This window comes from Malania oleifera, chromosome 6 (assembly GCF_029873635.1).
Source record: "Malania oleifera isolate guangnan ecotype guangnan chromosome 6, ASM2987363v1, whole genome shotgun sequence".
NCBI lineage: Eukaryota > Viridiplantae > Streptophyta > Magnoliopsida > Santalales > Ximeniaceae > Malania > Malania oleifera.
Window position 1 is genome coordinate 56,384,425 of NC_080422.1, and position 21,840 is coordinate 56,406,264.

Below are 21,840 nucleotides of genomic sequence, written 5' to 3' on the forward strand. Positions count from 1 at the left end.
GGGCTTATACACTTTATTGGGTCTGTAATCATTATTGGCGGACGTGGAGAAATTTTGCTTCCCAAAATTGTCTAAAAAATCATCCAACCGTTCAACAGCAGCAAGGGCGGAAGAGAGATCACTAGCACCTTGCCGGCGCAGTTCATTCTTTGGCCATGTCTTCAAACCCCGGAGAAAATGAAATAGTCTATCTGATTCGGTCATGTCTATGATGTCCAACATCAAGACCTGATATTCTCGTACATAACTCCTTATTGAGCCGGTTTGTTGCAATTCCATTACTTTGCACTGAGTTATGTACTCCACATTTTCTAGGTAGAATTGGGTCTTCAACGCCTGTTTCAACCCCTCCCAAGTGTTAATGACACACTTATTGTGCTGAATATCATTCCATTTTGTTTTTCACCACAATTTGGCATCCCCAACTAGGTACATGGTTGTCATATTTACCCTGTCCACTTCTAAATCCACTCATGAGCACATGAAGTAGTGTTCCATATCAAAAAAGAAATTATTCAGTTCCTTTGCATCTCGCGTACCCCCAAAACTTTTAGGTTCCAGTACCTTAGATCAAAAACCCTCACTTGGATCTGCAATTGGCCTTCGAGCTATCTGTGCCACTGCATTCACTTTCACCGTCATCTCTTGTAAATCCTTCTGAACCTGGTCCACAGCACTCTGGACATTGCCCATCTCCTTCAAATTCTTCCTTCAAAACAGTAATGGACTCCTTAACATCTTCTGCAAGGAAATCAAAATAATCCGTTAGCTCCCGTAAGGAGGCCTCAAGCTCTACTGGCTCTCCTCATTGGGACAAAAGAGATGGCAATATGCCCTCAATATGTTCTAGCCTACTCTCAAAGGCTTCCAACTGCTCGATACTCCTTTGGAAGGCCTCATGCTCTCTTGGCCTTTTCTCCAGGGATTTCACACGTGGAATGAATTTTTCAAATTCCTCAAGTCTCCCTACAAATTTTGATACCCCATAGAGATTTTCTCCAGGGTTTTCTTCAGCGGCCTCAAGCTTCGTTGGCACGCCTTTCTCTTTTATCAATGTTGCCACCAACCCTTGGAGTTCACAGCACGTTGTCTCCAAGGTTACAAGTTTTGTCTCAAGTGCCTCAATGTGCTCCACTTTTCCCGACTTGTTAATAATATTACCACTCATGGTGCTCGCACACACTGTGCTCTGATACCAACTGTCACGGACCCCCGAAATGGGACTCAAGTAAGGGCCGTGTGGCACCCATTGAGAGCTCTCCCTCGACAAGTCAGTCAAATCTCACACGTTCAAGCCTGCAAGCACGAGCACCAGGTGAGTCTCAATACTCAAAAAAAACAAGGAACAATATGATACCACACGAGCAATATATTCACATACACGGAATAAGGCCATAACAATCAAGGACATCACAATCCAAGGCAACAAAATGCCATAATGAAAAGGACTACTTGTATTATTCAAATCCAAGAGAATAACCATACAAACGTTAACACAGATAATCATATATTCATTCTAAATCCTTGGAGAATACAATTATCGCAGTATCTCTCTCCCTCTTTTCCCCATTACATTGTCACTCCCTAACACTTAGCCTAATAAAGATGTTTGACAAATTCGTTACTCAATGTTATTTGTTGAAGATAAACAACACATGACACAAGTGTATTGGAAGACATCAATGCGAATTACTCTCTGAGTTGCAATCCTATGACTCATTTTGTTGATCAAGTTGTTGCCTTTGCTACAGCTTTGAGAAAAAAAAAAGTGAATCACCATTTTTTTTATGACCGAGAACCTGGGGTGGTTGGGCCCTTCGGACCCTTATCTCCTTGCCAAACCCAAGGTGAACTGACCACGCCAACCATAACCAGTACCAGCCCCAGGTAACCCAGAGATGACCCAACGGGGAATCAAAACCAGGACTTTTTTCAGTCCCTCATCCACCCTTATCACTGAGCCATACCCTGACTGGCCCCACAAAAAAAAAAAGTGAATATTGGAAGGATACTAGTGAAAAAATATCAACTCCACATGAGACACCTCCTGCCTTACCAAGCCGCCTGATTCAACGCGAGCTTAACCTTTTCTGGTTGACTGTGCTGTGGACAAAAGACACTCCTATCACAATTGTCCCCCAAACACTTGCATTGCGGAGACTGAATGATTCAAAAACCAAGCTTAAGAATGGAGACAGTTGTGCATCCATTTGAGTATTCATGGGATCAGGATGAAGAGGAAAAAGTTAGCTAACATGCATTTCCAATTTAACTCGAGGTCAAGGCTTTTTCTTTCTTTTACTACAGTAATTGATGCAGTAGGCATGGAGAAGCTTCTAATTCTATTTTCACTTTTTATTTTTGGTATTTTAATTAGGATCATATCCCGAAAATTTCACGATATTTTATTTAGGAAATTTAATATTTTAGTTTATTTAGGCTTCTAAAAATATTTTTCTCATCCTCCAAGCACTATAAGCCTATAAAAGGCCCCTAAGTAGTAGTTCTAAATACCGGTTATTGTGTCAGACATTAGTCCCACATCGTTATGTCTTGGTGCATCACTTTGCAAAGATCCCACCTACAAGCCAACAATTGTGTTTCTCTTGCTTTTCATGCTTGAGAAAGACAAAAATTTGAGAGCTTAGAAAAGGAATTATATTGAGCTAAAAAGTACTGAATACTGCAAAATATAGCATCAAAGGATTCTTTAATATCGAGAAAAAAAAATTATGGAACATTTTAAAAGGTAATTAACGAGTAAACATTACAATAAAAATATGCTAGAAATATCTCAACCACTAACCCACAAAGATTTAAGTCCACAAATATGCATTTAGAAGAATGATGAAATTAGAAGCAATGTAACCAGGCCCCAAAATTTGCTCCAAAAGCTGGAATTTAAAAGATTTAGTATCATTTTGTTCTACAATGATCTGCAACAAAGTGCGCGTACCATGGTTGCTGGAGAAAGCCAGTATAAGATGATGGTGCTTGTGCTTCCATAGCACCCAAAGTGTCACCATGATAACATCCTTTAAGAGCTAGGACCTGAATGGGGACAAATTATTCAGTGACTAGCTCCATAATTACCCACAATAACAAAATTCGTTATGTTTGTCAACAGCCCCAGATTTAAAAATATAAGCATGTTATATTTCTATTTTTTTTTTCTTATTGAAAATTTTGCAATAAAAACCAGAGAGCAGTCAAAAGAGTTTAGACCAGGTGTATTCTAGAGCAATGCCCAGTAATGTCAATCCAGCTAAACTGTACTTAAATGTTACTTTCATAAAGCTTCTCCATTTTTTATTATTCTTTTTTTAAGAAAAAACTTCTCCAATTCAACAAATATATTAATACACATTGCAAAATAAGGAGTGGAAACATTAGCATCTTTAAAATTTTGGATTGCTTCAGTACTAATCTCCAACCTCACTAGCTAAAAGCAAAGCATTTTGTAAAAATACTCCAAATTTGAAGTGGAAGCAAATAACCAAAAGCACCAATGATTTGTACTCTCTAGTTTATATTAGCATGTGCAGCCATCTTAGTCATTATTGTAAATAGGTATGTTCAAATTGGATCATACAAAAGTAAATTAATTGAAAGCTTATAAAAACAGTTTGCATAGAAGAAAATCATCTAGTTGGACAGCTAGGATCAGAGGAACAGGGTCATTACATATTATACATCTAATGTATCAAAATAACTGGATGTAGTACTAGAAAAACCTTTGAAATTAAAAGCCATGGAATCACTTGATCTTATTAAATTTTGAGGAATTCATTGCTAAGAAATAAGAATCATTTAGTCAGGGCTTCATGATGCATTACATGCGAATGATAATTGACAAGTCACAAGCATGATACGTGCTTATGGATCCACATAAACAATTCATTATCCTAACCAAATGTTTGAGTGCCTAACAACAGTCTTTACTTGTTTACTCAGTGTCTGCATAAAGGACAAGGACACAGCAGGGTATCAGCAGATGCAATATGTAAGACATGTCATGCAAACATTAGCTCGCTAGAACGCACCATTCTCACTACTAAGGACCAATCTGAAAGAAAGATGAAACTTTAAAGGAACAGATGGCTCCATATGAAGTCACAAACATAAGAGAACTTATTTATTCTAAAAGAACCCACAGTTTCAGAATATGCAAGCGCACTGTAAATCTAACACCGGGTAATCCCACTACCAAGGACCAATCTGAAAGAAAGATGATACTTTAAAGGAACAGATGGCTCCATATGAAGTAACAAACATAAGAGAACTTATTTATTCTAAAAAACCCACAGTTTCAAAATATGCTAGTGTATTGTAAATATAACACTGGTTAGCAGTGAAATCCCACCCTAAGCTCAATACATTTTTCAACCACATTAGCTTTGGAAGTATCACAAAGGATTTCATGATCAAAACAGAATTTTCGAAAAGCCATCTTGAGGGCAATTTCAATTGCTGTAGAGCCATTATCCGAAAAAAATACCCGAGAAGCCCAACCTGCACATGGAATTACATATTTAAATCAGATGGTGCGTGGCACATCTCCAGACATACAGAGTGAGGCATAAAAAATTCAAAAAAAAAAAAAGGAAAAAATCAAAACAACCAGTAATCACCATACAACAAAATGGGAAAAATATACACATTATAATCTAATCAAAAAGTTATAAAATGTGCCACCACATTGATTTATTCTTACGCTGCAAAAGATTTAAATATTAGATATTTAACACCTCCCCAAAAGTAATCAAAAGAAATATGTAGAAGGTTACATCATCTTCTCAACAAACAAAATCTGCAAACGTCAACTATTCACTCAGCCAACTAACAAAATATTTCAAGAAGAGCATAAACTGTTCTTAAAGAAATCAAAAGTTTTAACTCTATCAAAGTATTTAACACTATCTTAGAAGTATCCTCAAAAAAAGAAACATTTTAAACAAATACGTCATCTTCACCTTCCCAAAAAAAAAAAAGCAGAATCTTCTATCAGTTATTATTTCATCCAAGTCGAGAAATATTTTAAGAGCAGAAAAAAAAAATCAATTTTACAAAATAAATTTCCAACTCTCTCAAAGTATTTCTTCATTTCATCCAAAAAATAAAATCAATACACTATCGCACAATGTAATTAAGAGTAACTTGGCTTTCATGCAAATGGATTGGGTGGTCATATTGGAGCTAGAGTTTCTCGTGAAATCCCATGGAAATTTATTTCAGTGGTATACCCCCTTTCTTTTTCCATGCATCAAAAATAAAATGGGAGATGGTTCTCAGGTTCCTTTTTGAGAGAATCTTTGGCTTGGGGAGTGTTGTTTTTTAGTTGTTTTTCCTTCTCTCTTTTGTCTAACTTTGCATTATAATATCTTTGTATTTATTATTTATTGCAACTGTGTTTCCTGGGATTTTCATTTTTGAAGGAATCTTAGTGATAGGGAGGCTGAAGAGCTTTATTTGCTTCTTAGTTTGCTAGAGTCATTTCCTTATTCCTATTATGGCAACATAAAGATTTGGAGTTTGGATGCTTTTGATGTATTTCTCCTGTATATCTTTTTACTCTCATTCGATCCACTCTTCTCATTCTTTTCCTCTTGTTAATCATTTGTGGAAAGCAAAGATTGATTCATAAGTCAAGACTTTTGTGTGGATGGTCATCCTCAATAGAATTAACACCAAAACTCTGTTGCATACTAGAAGACCTTATATGACTATATCTCCTATTGTGCTTGTGACGTGTTATGCCAGTGGCGAGACTCATGCTTGTCTACTTCTTCATTGTTCAGTCACCTAGAGTTTATGCGATGCAATTCTGCAATCTTGACTTAATTTTCTCCATATATCAAGTGATGTTATTTATGCGTGCTATGGGTATTTCTGTAATTTCGGAATTTTGCGGTTCATTTTGGTCAAATCAACTTCAGGGGCCTTTTTTGTAAATAATATTCAAAGGGGTACTTCTGTGATGAGATTTATTTTTTGGGGGGCTTCAAAAGATAAGTAGTTTTTAGAGTGGGTTATGCACAAAATTGGAGTTGGCTCCTCTTTGAAGCCTTGAGGCTAGTATAATAGGAGCCTTTAGCCACCTTTCCAGAAGGTTTTTGGCATTTATCTTTCAGAAGATTTATCTCCAGAGCTCAGCTCCGGACAAGCTAGGGTTTTGGAGGCTTGGGTTTTGAGGATTCGACCCTGCGGTGCCTATCAGTCCCTCCATTACTGTAAAAGGTGCAAGAGAATAGCAGAAAGCTGCTGTTAGCCTGTTACCATTCTGAAACAGTGCCAAAACAGGTACTGATTCAACGATTAAGTTGGTCTTGTACCTAGAAATTGTCATATTTTCTGAACTGAAATTCACAGCAGTAATCCCTTTATTATTTTGCTGATTTAGTAGTTATTTGAGTCGTAGAAGGCAAAACACTATTCTGAGATCTCAGCCTTTATTTCTGAATTTTTCTTCCATTTTTGGTTTGATTAGAAAGTGTCAGGTGTGCCTTGGTTCTTTGTGAGCATTTGTTTCACAAGCTAAGGGTGGCTACACTTAGCTAAGCTCTTTCTAACCCATGTTTGGTGCAACCACAATATGGAATTGGACAGGCCAAGGGCAGATCCATACCCCATGCATATGGCCTAGAGCAGGCCGGTCCCCAACAGCAATCTAATGCTTAGGCATCTTGTCGGTAAAAAAGTCAAAGAGAAAATTCCACCACGTCCTTATCTCATCCCTAATATATGGCAGACCAAATACAACACAGGATTATGTGCATAAACACTCCAGTCCAGTCCTGCAACTTAGCCTGTGGAACAAGCATCAGATTTGTTCATGGCTTTAGGATTTTTTTTTTTTTGGGGGGGGGAAGAGATCACATTTCAACTATTGATCTGATCTGGGATGGGATTGTCTTCTTTGCCATTGTTGGTTTTCTCATCATGTTGCTTTGGCAGTGTGGCTTCTTTGGCATGACAAGAAGACATTGTTAGCCTGATTATTCTTTCTTTTTCATGCATATACATGTTTTCTTCTTTCTTTTTGTTTTTCTATTTATCCTCCTTGTGTATTCTTCCTTCTCTTAATAAAGTTTCTTATAATCTGAAAAAAAAAAAAAGCAACAACAACAACAACCATTCTGTACATGGCTAGCATACAGAGGCAAACCTGGAAATATAAGATCCTTAACAATTAACACACCTGTTACCATGCAACAAAAGAACTTAAAAATTAAAAAGCATGAACTGGAAGGTAAGCTTCCAGGGTGAACTTTACAATATTCTCTCATTGGAAGTAAAGCAAAACTTTATTTAACAAAAGAAAAAGCTCTAAGAAAAATGTACAAGGGGGGGTAAGAACATAAGAGGTACAGAGTCTTTGCAGATTAAGATATCTTTGATTCATCTTACGACTAAAGAGAATAGTATATTCAAGAAACATAGACACAGTTTTTATAAATCACTTAAAAAAACCTCCAGTACCTGAAAAATGATTCAAGTTCAAAAGGTGCACCAGTAATTGATAAATTTTTCATCATAAAATTTGGAATGCAGCAAAATTAACTAACCTTTTCCTACTCCTTCAAGCAAAAGCTCTGCACATTCTAAAGCTGGTTCATAAACATTCTCAGGGAACATTACGTGCCCAAATCTTGCAGCAGCATAGCCCATATTTTTAGCAAGCTCAATCTGAAACCACCTAAACAAATAATTACAGTAAACAAAAACATACAAATGAAAGCAACCATAAAACAAAATTGGGAAGGAATGGGAAATGATGCAAGAAAGCAGATATATAATTATTAAATCCGATGATAAATACTGCAAATGATATCCTTCAAAATTTCCAGGCTTGACTACTGTCATTGGTTATTGCCTTATTGGTTAGTGGTATTTTTTTTAATATCAAACAAAAAATTCATTGATAGGGAAAGAATTTACAAGAGGGAGAATGAGAAATCTCCCAATAAAATCTGGGACAAATCAGGAAAAAAAAAATCTAAACACAACAAAGAGAGAAAACAATCAAGCAAGTTCCTCCAATCTCTTTGTAAATCCAGAAAACTGGGAGCCCTAAAAATTCCAAACCTGACACACCACAAAGAAGCCATGTACTGAATCTTTTTCCACACAAGTACCCAGTTTAACCTCTTCCCAGAAAAAATCCATAGATTGCGCTCCAACCATAATCCCCATAAAACTGCAAATATGTGACACTTCCACAAAGCTGCCCTATCCTTCCTTCTTCTGAAACCTGCAAAGGAGGTGACCAACAAACTTCCACCAAAGAAGAGCAAACCCAATTCTCATCCATGATACCAAACAGCTTGTTTCAAATCTTTCAAGCAAATTACAAAAGCGGATGAGATGCTGTCTTAACATAAGGAAAGAGAACCTTCAAAGGTCTCCTGACCTGCAGCAAGTTATTGGCATTAAATTTGTTAAGCACCACCAGCCATTTAAAAGCCGTAATTCTTGGGGGATCTTTGACCTTCCAAAATAATAGGATAGAGAAGAAAAGAAGAGTTGGAGCAGGTCAAGAATTCAAAGAAAGATTTGCAAGAAAACACCCTCGACTTATCCAAAGACCATGAACGAGCATCCCTACCCAAGGACAGGTTGCAATTGTTCAATAAAGGCAACAAGGATGACAACTCCACCATCTCCCTATCGTTCAAAGGTCTCCTGAAATTCCAAGAATCCAAAGAGCTACTCAAACTGCTAACAAAGAAAGAAATAACTTTATTTGGCTTAGAGCTCAATCTATAAAGACGAGGGAAAGATGTGGAAAGAGAAGCATTCCCAAGCCAACAGTCTTTCCAAAAACGAATCCAGGAACCCCTCCCCACCTCAAATTTAGGGTAACGAGTGAAAAGAGAATAAATCTGAGAAATAGACCTCCATGGACCCCAAAGAACATATCAAACTAGCATTGGTATCCCAACCATTCTCATCCAACCAAACTTTCTTCTTATAACTCTATGCCAAAGGGAAGTATCTTCTAGGGGAAACGCCATTCCCATTTAGCTAAAAGGACAATGTTCTTAGACACCAAATTACCAAGACCTAGCCCCCCTCCTTTTAAGCCTTACAAACCTCCACCCAGCTCACTTGGTCCCTTTGACTGCCCACACCAGACCACAAGAAATATCTCATGATTCTCTCAAGCTTAATAGCAATTCCCTCTAGAATCTTAAATACAGACAAGAAATACAATGGAATGCTAGAGAGACAAGCCTGAATAAGAATTATTCGACCCCTTAAAGAGAAAAGAGCCCCCTTCCAGCCATCTAATCTCTGTCACCCTTCCCACTATCAGATTCCAAAAATCTGCCACTGCCAAACCAAGCCCTGAACCTCATAACCCTATGCATATCTGCCACTATAGGAGGGTCCCTCTCACCACCGTAGGCCTGAATAGAAAATTTCTGGACAACACTGCCAGTTCAGAACCATAAGAAACCCCTGAATTTTTTAAAAGGCAGCATCATTGTTGCCCACAGACTTTGGCAATCAATAGCCTCTTGAAACCCCATCGCCAAAAGCCCAACATGCACCCTCATGCACTGACCGAAGGCTGATAGTCCCAAGTGCACACACTAGGGCATGAAGTTCATTAAGCCCCATTTTTTAACTGTCCCACATGTCCTGAATCCCTCTATAAACCACAATCCACAATATTAAGTTGCAGATCATGGATTTAGTCCAAAGATCCAACCTTATTAATCAATCACTCGCGACACTTCAATAATGTTCCCCTTGAGGCCTGAACAGATAAATTCCGGACAACATTGCCAATTCAGAACCAAAAGAATCCCCTGCAATTTTGAAAAGGCAGCATCATAGTTGCCCACAGATTTCAGCAATGAATAGCCTCCTGAAATCCCATCGCCAAAAGCCGCATGCACCCTCAGGACCCAACCAGAGGCCGATAGCCCCCACTGCACACGCTAGCATATGAAGCTTCATTAAGCCTCATTTTTATCAGTGCCACGTCCTGAATCCCTCTATAAACCACAATTCACGATATTAAGTTGCAGAGCATGGATTTTGGTCCAGAGATCTAACCTTTTTGATTAATCACTCGTCACACTTCATTAAAGTTCCCCCTGACGCCCTGTCCTAAAATTTTCTTTACTGGTCATAAAAATTAAAAAATAAATAAATAAATAAAAATTTAATGCTCTCAAAGGCTACTTGTCACTATTAATTGGGGTTGCAGCAGTGCAATATCAATGCGTTTGTGATTTGTCTATCCTTTTTGTTGATTCGTTTTGTTTGTGGGTGTTGGGATGGAGTCCATGAACCCAAAAAGCATGTTTCCCTTATCAATGATGCAATTCTACAATCTTAATTTAAAATTCTATTTATGTCAAGTGTTGATATTCATGGGTTCTAGGGGCATTTTTGTAATTCCAGAATTTGGGACTTAGTTTGGTCAAATTAGCTCTAAGGGGGGTCACTTTGTAATAGTCAGGGGCATTTTGTGATGGAAGTTATTTTTGGTGGGGCTTCAGAAGTTTCTAGAGGGAACCATGTGCAAAATAGGAGTTGGCTTCTATTGGAAGCCTTATGCCTAGTATAAATAAGTGTCTTCAGCCACTTCACCAGGAGGTTTTTGGGCATTTATCATTGAAAAGATTTCTCTCCAGAGCTCAGCTCCAGACCAATTAGGGTTGTCAAGATCTAGAGGCTAGGGTTTTGAGGATTCACAATTAGGTTGATTTTAAAAGATAATTACTACACTATTTCAGATTAGTCAACAATATAATTCTGTCTGAAACTGATTTTATGTTGATGTACATGAATATTTTATTGATGTAGATTCTTTAAACATAAGAAATTAACAATAAAAAATATAGGAAGAGCTTATTTATGAAAAATTACTTTTATTTTTATTTTTAAAATTAGATGTTGATTAATAAAAACTAAAGGTTGATGAGTTCACTTGTAAAGAATAAAAGGATACATTTGTTAGAATCAAATTAAGGTTATTATAATCCAAATATCTTTTACGCTACTTGTACTTTTATATAGTATAGGCTATAATATCAAGCTATTATGCTATCATTTATTGTGGCAAGCCTTTGAGTCTTTTACTGAGTGGTGGCCTGACACCTAACCCACAGGCCTAGGGGAAAACGAGTAAGCGCTTATGATCCTTTGTGAGTGTTGCGGGGGTGAAGAGCAGTGCTGCAGGTGACTCTTTGGATTTCCTCAAGAAAAATAAAGGCAGCCCCAAAACCTTTGTCAATAGTGCATCCTATGACCTCCCCAATGGATTTGAACCATTTCTCAATAGTACAGCTCCTGTGTGCTCTTGCCCTCATTGTGGCAAGCCTTTGAGTCTCTTACGATATGGTGGCTTGACACCTAACTGATAGGTGAGGTGAAGACAAATAAGCGCTTATGATTCCTTTGCAAGTTTTGTGGGGGAGAAGAGCAATGTTGTAGGTGACTCTTTGGATTTCCTCAAGCTTGATAAAGGCAGTCCCAAAACCTTTGTCTCATTTGAGGATGTCTGGGTGGGCCTTAACTCAAGCCTTGGAGCTATAGACAAGGGGACCTTTTTCAGCTTTGCAATCCCACTTAACTGCTCAAAGTCCAATCCCAACATTTTTTCTCCCTTTAAGCTTCATGATGGTCCTTTGGAAGTTGCCAAAAAGCAAGTCCACTTTGGGAAGGCTGTCCCCGTACAGACATCCCCCCACAGGGGGCTGCAGCTCAAGAGGAGATGGTCTTGGAAAGGGAACCTCCTAATTGTCCAAATGATACTGGAAGACTAGCCCTTGTCCCAGCTCCTAGTACTTGCTATGACACTTTGGGTGCCAATCCCAATTTCGAGGATTTGGTTGATAGGCCCAATTTTGAAACTTTGAATGACTTGGACTCAAACAGCACTCACATGCAGGTATCTGTTTGGGTCCTTCGGAAGCTGAAATCGGTAAGCAAAACCATATGCGTGTCCTTTGAAGGGTTTGATGATAGAGCCTTACTGTTGTTTGAGGATATTGAAAGCAAGAGAAGAGAGGATTTGGGAAGCAATCATAAAAAAACTGTGGGAAGCATCAGAAATTTGGATACCACTAGGGAATTAAAGCACTTGGAATGCACAATGAGTTGGAAAAACAAGGGGATGCTCAAAAATGGAAGAGGCATGCAGCAGTCGAAGCCTTTGTGTTGAATCATGTTAAGAAAAATCATTTCCTGGAACGTGAGGGATCTCAATGACAAAGTTAAGAGAAGCGTAATCAAGTCCTTTCTTAAAGATTGGATGGATGACGTCGTGTGCTTGAAAGAAACTAAGGTGGAGACAGTGGAGCCAAGAAGCCTATGACTAGATATCCCTTCGAGTAGGAGGTAGCTCAAGGGGTATTCTAGTCTTGTGAAAGCCTAGTGTTGTGGAATTGTTGGACCACTCCATAAACTCCTTCCCAGTCTCTTGTTTGTTTCAAAAGCACGAACGATAACTTTCTGTGGATTTTCGTAGGGGTGTGTGGCCTAGGCAAAGGACCCCCTAGGTCTCCTTTTTGGAATGAGCTCTTTGGGATAAGGAGTAGATGGGATGCTCCTCAAATTATTGGAAGTGATTTCAAAATGATTGTATATCTGCATGAAAGAAGTGGGGGTAGCCTTGAAACCAATATCATGAGAGAATTCCTTCGCTTTATCAATGTGAATGCCCTTATTGATCTCCCTCTCATTGGTGGCAACTTCACTTGGCCCAACTCCAAGGAGCCACCTTCCTTTTCAAGGATCAATAGGTTCCTAATTTTGGTTTAATTGGAACTTCATTTTCCTCACATGATTCAAAGGTTTGAGTATATGTGGAATAAGCATGATGGTTTTAGGGAGTCGGTGAAAACTTGGTGGTCTTGTATTCTAGTCATGGGGATAGCTAGTTTTGTGCTCATCTCAAAGCCAAAAGGAATAAAAGAAAAGCTTAAAATTTCGAATGGAAACACCTTTGGGAATGTCCAAGCGAAGAAGACTGTTATCCTTAATGGCATCAAAGAGATTGATGAGCAAGAATTAATCCAAGGTTTTAATAATGATCAGAGAGCCAAAAGGGTTATGCTTAAGTAGGAATTGTACAAGGTTATTAATCTTGGAGGCAGAAATCTAGAGCTCCATGGCTCAAAGAGGGGAACCGTAATACAAAATTCTTTCATCAGATAGCAAATGCTCACCGTAGAAGTAACACCCTTTTCTATATTGAAATTGGAGAAGTCACCTTAACCAGGGAAGAGGACTTTAGAAAATGAATTTTTGATTTTTATAAATACCTCTATATTGAATTCAAGTCTTGGAGACCTAGAGTGGATGGGATCAATTTCAAATCCCTCAATTCCTCCACTTAAGAGACCTTTTGAAGAAACAGTACTCCAAGCTATTAAAAATTGCAATGGAAATAAAGTACGTGGGCCCAATGGTTTCTCCTTGGCTTTCTTCGAGACTAACTAGAGCCTCCTCAATAATGACTTGTTAAACATGTTCGAGGAGTTCCATAGATCAGGAAAATTTGTCAGTTGCATAAACAACACCATTGTAACTCTTGTTCCAAAGAAAGTTGGGGCTGCTAGCATCAAAGATTTCCGCCTCATTAGCTTGGTGGGAAGCATTTATAAAATCATTGCCAAAGTACTTGCTAAAAGGTTCAAAAAAGCAATACCGGAAGTCATTGGTTAGTATCAAGTAACAACATGCTTTTGTGGCTGGACAACAGATTATCAATGCTGCCCTTATTGCAAATGAAGTGGTGGAAGCCTATCTAAAGGAGAGAAAAAGGGGAATAGTGTGCAAACAGGATATGGAGAAAGCATTCGATCGCGTCAACTAGAATTTCATTCTTTATCTTCTCAGGAAAATGGCCTTTGGTGTGCTTTGGTGTAGTTGGATTACTCACTGTATCAAAACCTCAAGCTTCTTAATACTCATTAATGGTTTCCCTTCAGGGGAATAGCGTGCAAACTAGATATGGAGAAAGCATTCAACCATGTCAACTGGAATTTCCTTCTATATCTCCTCAGGAAAAAGGGCTTTGGTGTGCTTTGGTGCAATTTGTTGCTCAAAGTATCAAAACCCCATGCTTCTCAGTTCTTGTTAATGGTTGCCCTTTTGATTTCTTTCGCTCCTTGAGAGGCTTGAGACAAGGAGATCCCTTGTCCCCTTTTCTGTTTATTTTGGTCATGGAGGTTCTTAGCCTCATGCTGATTAAAGCTATAGAAGGAGGGATCTTTAGAGGTCTCAAGGTGGGCAGAGATGGAAGGATAACAGAACTTTCTCATCTTGTTTTCACAAATGATACTATTATTTTTTGTGAAGATGATCCCCTCCCCTCCATATCCTCTACCTCTGATGCATTTTGTTAGGGTTTGAGACCGTCTCAGGCCTAAAAGTGAACATTGGCAAAAGTGGGCTTATTTCAATTAAGGAGAACACAAGGGACTTTCCTTACTAGTTTCTTGGGTTGTAAGATGGGAACCTTTCCCATTAATTGCCTTGGTCTCCCTCTTGAAGCCAAATTCAAAGATAAAGGAATCTAGGACCCTATTATTGAAAAGTTTGAAAGGAGATTAGTAGGATGGAAAAGAAATTTTTTTATCCAAAGGACGCACACTGACACTTATCCAAAGCCCTTCGACAAATCTTCTAAGTTACTTCACGTGTCTGCTTCTCTTACTAGCCTCAATTGCTAGGAGATTGGAGGGAATTCAGAGAAGATTTCTTTGGGGAAGCTAAGGGGAAGAGTTTAAATACCACCTTGTTAGATGGAGAGTGGTCAAACAACCCATTTGTTCAAGAGGTCTAGGGTTGAAATCCCTTCTCGCTTTCAATAAAGCCCTCCCCAGGAAGTAGTTATGGAGGTTCATGAAGGAGAAAGATGGCCTTTGGTGGAATATTATTGTTTCTAAATATGGGCTAGTACAATGATTGGACAACAAACAACGGAAGAGGTCCCTATGGAGTGGGTTTTTGGAAATTCACTAGGAAAGGATGGGATGATTTTTTTAATTTGTAACTTTTCAATGTACTATTGGCATGATGCGTGGCACGAGATCCATAATCTTAGAGCTGCATTTCCTTCCATCTACAACTTGGCTTGAGACAAAAATGCCCTTACCAATCATCATCTCCAAATCGTTGATCAAGGAATTTTTTGGGACATTCCTTCTACAAGGAACATGGTAGATTGGGAACTTCACACACACTCCGAATTCTATAGATTTTTATACAATTTCCGTCACCAAAACATCCCAATGAGCCCAAATGGGAATTTGATCAAAAATGGCGTTTTCTCTGTTAAATCTTTTTATAGGAAGCTCTCACCATTGAAAACAAACAGCAATAACTCCCCTTGGATTCACATTTCGAGGACAGCAGCCCCTCTAAAGGTTGCCTTTTTTGCATGGGAGTCCGTACATGGAAATATTTTTACCCTCGACAATCTACATGGAAAAAGGGCTTACAGTCAGGAATCGGTGTTTTCTCTATATGGCTGATGTATAATTAGCCAACCACATTCTTCTCCGCTGCCCCTGGACAAGGACCATGTGGAATTTGGTTCTTCCCTTGAATGGGCAGCAGTGGGTTACAGCAAATTCAGTTGGAGGGGAGATTTGGGCTTGGAAAGGCATTAGAGCCACAAAGAAGAAGTGAAAGGCTTTGAACCTCATCCCTCTTGCCATATTTTGGTGGCCTTGGAAAGAAAGAAATAAGAGAGCCCTCAAAGATTCATCTACTCCGCTTCAGACCTGCAAAGCCCAATGGTCTATTGCCATCTCCATCTGGCTTAGTGGGAACATTGTTAATGATCATTTTGTAATCCTTGATGTTTGTGACACTCTACAAGGTGGTTGATGTTTTGTAGCACGGGTCGGCATCCCCTTGATGCCTTAAAATAATAATATATTTTCTTTTTGCTGATAAAAACAAACAGTATATATCATATTACAACATTATGTCATAATATAATATTGTATATTATTATACTATGACATTAATATATATTTTTATAATGGCATAATATAAGTATATATCATTCAGCATCTTATAAGTAGAGATAAGCATGTCCTAACTACTACATAGAGAACTTGTTTAAGAGATTTTTTATAAGTACTTATGCACATTTGGTACATAGAAATGGAATGGAATGAAATCAAATTTTTTGCTTAGTTCCTAAATGTTATCTATTTAATTTTTTATTCCATTCCATTTCCACCTCATTCCATTCTGCAAACCAAATATGACATTAGAGTAATAAGTATTTTTCCTACAACGAACCACACACTACTTATTTACTACAAATACTTCAAACTAAATTATTTAAGTACCTATTAAGTGGTGCCAAACAGAGGCCTAAAGCAGAGGCCACAGGGCAAAGGAGAGAGACCGCAACAGGCTGGAGACACTGCTATTGCTCAACCTAGTAGGGGCACACAGACTATGCCAAGAGGCTGGAGCCAACCACCACATGGTCAGCGAGACATCCAAGAAACTGGGGATAGGAGAGAGAGAATTCTATTTCAGATAATTTGATGATTGATATGTTACTGGATTTTATGCTAGATTTTCAGGAATGTCTGTCATATGGATACTTGGATGTTTGGATACTATTGGTGTTTTTGGATGTTTTCTCTTTTGGAACACATCAGTTACTTATCTTTAATGAATGACTTACTGCTTCATGGATATCTATTTGTTTGTATACTTCTCATGCATTATTTTTTCTTTTTCATGGGTCCATGGATCCATATTTCATACTTAAGGAAACTGACTATTACTCCACCTAGTTTCCTCATCCTCTTTGTTTGCAATTGTTGAAAACCCAAGTGAGCTTACCCTTTTTGAGATGCCAGAAGATGTAGAAATATTAACAAACTTTTGTCCTCAGTCACCCAAATGGCTTGTATATTGAAGGGAAGTCTTAGTTACTGAATTGACCTATACTTTGCTATCTTTGAAGACAACGGTTTGTCATCATCAAAAATGGAAAGATTGTTGGCCCTAAGAAATACATTGCTCTCAGCAACAAATTAACTTGCGAAGAAAGCCCTATAGGTGGAAAAATCTATAATGATTACAGGCAGGAATGACACTAAATTCTTACCAACACAAGACGAGTAATTTGACACAGTATGCAAGCATATTAATAATTGTGCTGTCCTACATCTTATATAACTAAAGAGAAGACCTGTAAAGTAGCATCAGGTCCTTGAGTCCACCAACTAGCGCATGCATCAAATTGTTGAGTGATGACATCACTATTTCCGACCTACAATGGAAACTGTAATTAATGGCACCTTAAAGAACTCGGAAGAAAGACATTGGCAATGTCTTACATATACCCAGAATCAAAAGACAAAATCACATTATCTCTCATCAAAGTGATGATATTAAATGATGCCCTCTCAATTGATCAAAACAGCTTCAAATTTTAAAGCAAATAATTGCTATTGACCAAATATAAGTAAACCACTTCAAAACAGTGCAATTAAACACCTCATGACACTAACCCTGTGGACTGCAAAGTTTTCACCACAACGTGAATCAATTACGGTAACGATTTCTTTATGTACAAGTTTGTGCTGAGTGAACGGCCACCACAAGATATCTTCTGCCTTTCTTGGCATGTCTTGCAACTTTCGTATTCTTTCAAAATAAGTAGACAGCATTATTTCCTTAAGAGAACTAAATACATCATGAGAATCATCAAACCATTCCATCAGGTCATTTGATAGATCTTGTGGAATACGCGGCAGAACAAGCACAGGCACCCTAAAAAAACAGGGAAAAAAAAAAGGTTATTCAATAAATAACTATAACATAAATTTTTCGGTGCATGAGAAACAGGGAAAATATGGAGAATATTGCAGGCCTAATTTATTTCTTTTGTTTCTACAAGTTGCCTCTTGCAGCTTAGTTTATTTCTAGTGCATTTCTTCTTTTCTCTAGGACAGGCTGCCCTCCAACTTGCACTTGTCCTTTAAAAAATATCTGTAGTTGCTTCTTCACAAAAATACCAAGCCCACCAACCAGGAGAAAATGCATAATAACTTTATGCTTTTTCGACAATAAGCCCCCCTTATCTCATTGGAGTTTCACAAAAGAAAAAATGGACGCAAAGACAAAATTATTTTTTTGTTGGAACAATGCCACCTCCTTCCCCCAAAACAATTTTGCAGGAGCAATTCACTCCTTCAGCACAAGAAGTACCGAACATTGCACATGCAACATAAAAAGTAATTGAGTATTCCGAACCCCAGTCAATGTTTTATTACACTGAAAAGTCTTTTCTTAGCAATCCAAACTGTCCTTCCCACTGCCCATTCTTTTTACAAGAACGAAATATGGAGCTTTAGCCTGTCTGGTATAACTTCAAGAGATGCAACTGACCGACTCCTGAGCCCAGATTGTGGCAAGCTAAAAGTTTGAGTTGAACCTACTTTGCCATGAGAAGAGAGAGACAGGAATAATAGATGACAAACAATCCTTTCAATCAGCCAATTCATAGAGTTAAACACAATGATAACTTTGGCCAAATTCTTCCATCAATCTCCTTCCCAATAGCTTCCATTACATTTTTTAAGAAAAAGCGTGCTCTAATGCTAAAAGACCCCAAGGCCCAACCAACATGATCAGGCATATAAACACTAATTGCCCATGCAACTTCCCATGTTTTTTTGGTGCTGGGGGTATGCTACTCTAGTAGTTGAAGGGGACACATTGCTCCAGATACGGTTTTTTTTTCTTTTTGCAAAATTTTAATTAAATAAAGGGGCTACAATCAAGAGATCAAAATTTCAGAGTAGAGGATATTCGTTACTTGTTTCGTAGGTAAGACAACAATGGCACTTCGTTCGCTAGGCCATGATCTTCAAAAACAATAGCAGCAACATCATAACCTCGAAGATTTAAACTCTCATATGCTGAAATTGTCCCAGAAATACCACCCAGCTGCCCATCTCCAACAAGAATAGCCGGCAAGCGGAAAGGTCTGAAAACATGTCAAAAAAGAACTAAATAAATTTTTTTAAATGAAATTAACTTTAAAAATTCTGCATAAATGGAAGAAACATATAGAAACAAATATTTTACTCAATTATAAAATCTATTTACGCATTCCAGCCAGCCATTCATGCAAATAAGGTGGCAATTTTTTGAACAATTTCTTGTCTGAAATCCATTTTAAAGCAATTTAGATTGACCAGCTTAGAAGTTTGATTTAGCCCCAAAGCCCATTTCATACATGTGAACCAGTTTGTCAAAGAACATAAAAGAACTAGATTACATTTAATTATTTGCAGGCATACAGATAATACACACTCACTACACGTGCCGCAAATGCTCGGAGTGCTCAACCTCAAGCTCTCATGTAAGAGGCTCCTTTTTATGGCTGCTAGAGGTGAATTATATGGACAAATCAAGCTTACAGACCCCACCAGTGCAGATAGGGAGGGAGGGCAAGGAAAATGTTCTAGAAAGAGGAGAGCAGTGGTGACTATCCTTCTTACCCAATATTTCCCAACGGAAAATTCAGTGGCTACTTCCTATTCATAACTAGATTGAATTAGGACCCAAAAGTAAACAGATAAAAATTTCAGCAGAAAACTCTCAGCTGAAAGTTTGTTCTTTGTAACCTCAGCTAAAAATTTGAGAAATACTAGACTAAAGATTCAAAAAGTTCAGGCATTTTTTAATATTTCCTGTAGAATTGAAAAGGTGCGTGTATGTTTATCTTACAGACTCTTTCTTATAAATAAACAAGCGATGTGTTACTATCCAAACTACTGAAAAATAGTTTAGATTCAAGGAAACACTTCAATGTTTGATACATCTAGAGCATCCATTTCCTCTCTACACAATAAATAAATTACGAACAGGGGGCAATTGGCACATACCGATACAAGTCACACTGAAGAGATCCCGAGGGCCCCGGACTAGCAACACCTCCAGCAGTCTCAACTACACTCCATATATCCACCCTACTGCTCTTACTCTCATTTTCCAAACCTATTCCCAAACACTTTCGCAGCATCTCAATTACCAGAGAGTCCCCTACAACCGCACCTTCCCTTTCCACCGCTAAATGCGGTGATATGGCCTCTCTCCATCCATACATAGTCTTACAAATCAACTCCGAAGCCGCCACTTCCCCACTATCCTCCCAGCCATGCAACTTACTCTCCTCATACCACCCCAAATCTCTCATCCCACTGTCGCCGGCGCCTCCCAATTCGGACTCAACTCGACCCAACACCGCCTCCGCAGCGGCGTCCGACGCTTTGAGGACGTGATTCGAAGCGAAGATAGAGATAAGCGGCTTACGGCGGCGAAACAGTTCGGACACTTTGCGGAAGACGAAACGCGAGTCCGAGTCGGCGGGGAAGCCGGTCTGGACGGGTTTAAGGTAGATGAACTTGGTGGGGGATGAGGAAGGAGAGAGAAGAGCGGAGGCAGCGAGGCCGGTGGAGACTAGGGTTTTTCCGAGACCGGTGTTGGCGCCCCAGACCGAGTAGATGGGGTGGGAGAGAGTGTACTCCAGTGGCGGTGAAACGGCGGTGCAGAGAGACTGACGCCGGAGGCCGAGGCGGAGGAAGAGGGTTGCGGAGGGGATGATGCGGCGGCGACGGTGAGTGAGGAGAGCTGAGGCCGGAAGGAACATGCTGAAAATGAAACCAACGGGAACAGATGAGGTAGAGGAGGGAGTAACGGAGACACTATGAAAGGAGCTGCCCTTCTACGCTCGCAGAGGGCCAGGAAGAGGGATTTCCCGCTTCGTCTCCGGTCAAAAATTGTCCCTCCATTTTTGAACATCAGCCAACAAAATCCCAGTGTAAACAAGGGTAAAATAGTAAAACAGTGATGGACTTGTGGACGGTTTTCACTCGAAAATAAATTAAAGAGGCTTCAAACCGCTGCCTTGGCATTTTCAATGGTTCTCTCCGATTTCCATTTTTTCACTCTCATCGTTGATCGGTAGCAATTATTAATTGGCAAAATGCTTATTTTTAAAAAGACTGAAGTGTTAAGTTAGCACTTATATTTTAGATTTATATTTAAAAATCAAATAATATTAAAAAGATTAAGCAGATTGGATGAGAAATAGATGTAGCTCACAATTGGGCAAACCACTATAAAAAATCACGAGTGCTTCTCTTAATTTTGATTTGTTTATTATTGTTTTTTAGGATGTGACTGAGTTATTCAATAATCTCATCTATTCTCTAATTAAGTGATTGTATAATCTGAACATTATCTTTTTTAAGGTTCAATTTAGTTTGAAATCACTAGAACAGGTCAATTTTTTAAAACACTCAATTCACTCTCTTTGATATTCATAATTAACACCGAGGGTAGAACCATATCTACATCAATAGGAGATCGTGGAGATCCAAAGAAGTGTAAACATGTAGGCTTAGCTCTTCTTCCTCATTGATTTTCCAAGCCAAAGAAACCTTGTGTTAAATTCCACAAGGCAGACATTCGCTAAATCCATTTTAGTTTTTATGTTTACATATTTCTTCACATGATTCATTGAATTTTTTTCTTGGTTATTCAGGTATTTGTAAACATGCATGGATGCCCATGATCTCCTGTTGGATTTAACTAGTCTTATAAGACCAAATACTACATGTATTTGTTGTAAGCAACTCACCCCACTCCATTTTTGTTGTTAGACGTTGATAAGGGTACACAAGGAACTTTGTTTGATGACACAAAACTGCCAAACGAATGGTGAGGGCGGTAAGGGGTTGAACAATAAAAGGATGTGTAGAGACCCGAAAAATTTATTTATGGAAAATAATAAATGAAAGAGAAGGAAAAAGGAAAAAAGGGGGA

The 21,840-nt window shown here is 38.6% G+C and overlaps 1 protein-coding gene across 3 annotated transcripts in view; it reads right to left on the bottom strand.

Moving 5' to 3' along the window:
- Window positions 1–20,898, bottom strand: part of LOC131156979 (bifunctional dethiobiotin synthetase/7,8-diamino-pelargonic acid aminotransferase, mitochondrial) — a 134,460-nt gene extending 113,562 nt beyond the window's left edge. Inside the window, exons 1-7 of one of the 3 annotated variants that reach the window (XM_058110768.1) lie at window positions 19,899–20,898; window positions 18,824–18,994; window positions 17,514–17,775; window positions 17,192–17,272; window positions 7,566–7,686; window positions 4,364–4,512; window positions 2,957–3,051 (exon numbers count right to left, since the gene is read on the bottom strand). In XM_058110768.1, the coding sequence (XP_057966751.1) occupies window positions 2,957–3,051; window positions 4,364–4,512; window positions 7,566–7,686; window positions 17,192–17,272; window positions 17,514–17,775; window positions 18,824–18,994; window positions 19,899–20,662 (1,643 nt within the window). In that variant the 5' untranslated portion in view covers window positions 20,663–20,898. Of the gene's footprint in view, window positions 1–2,956; window positions 3,052–4,363; window positions 4,513–7,565; window positions 7,697–17,191; window positions 17,273–17,513; window positions 17,776–18,823; window positions 18,995–19,898 lie in introns of all 3 variants that reach the window. The other 2 variants (XM_058110770.1, XM_058110769.1) reach the window with 2 other exon arrangements.
- Between the last annotated feature and the right edge of the window lie 942 nt (window positions 20,899–21,840).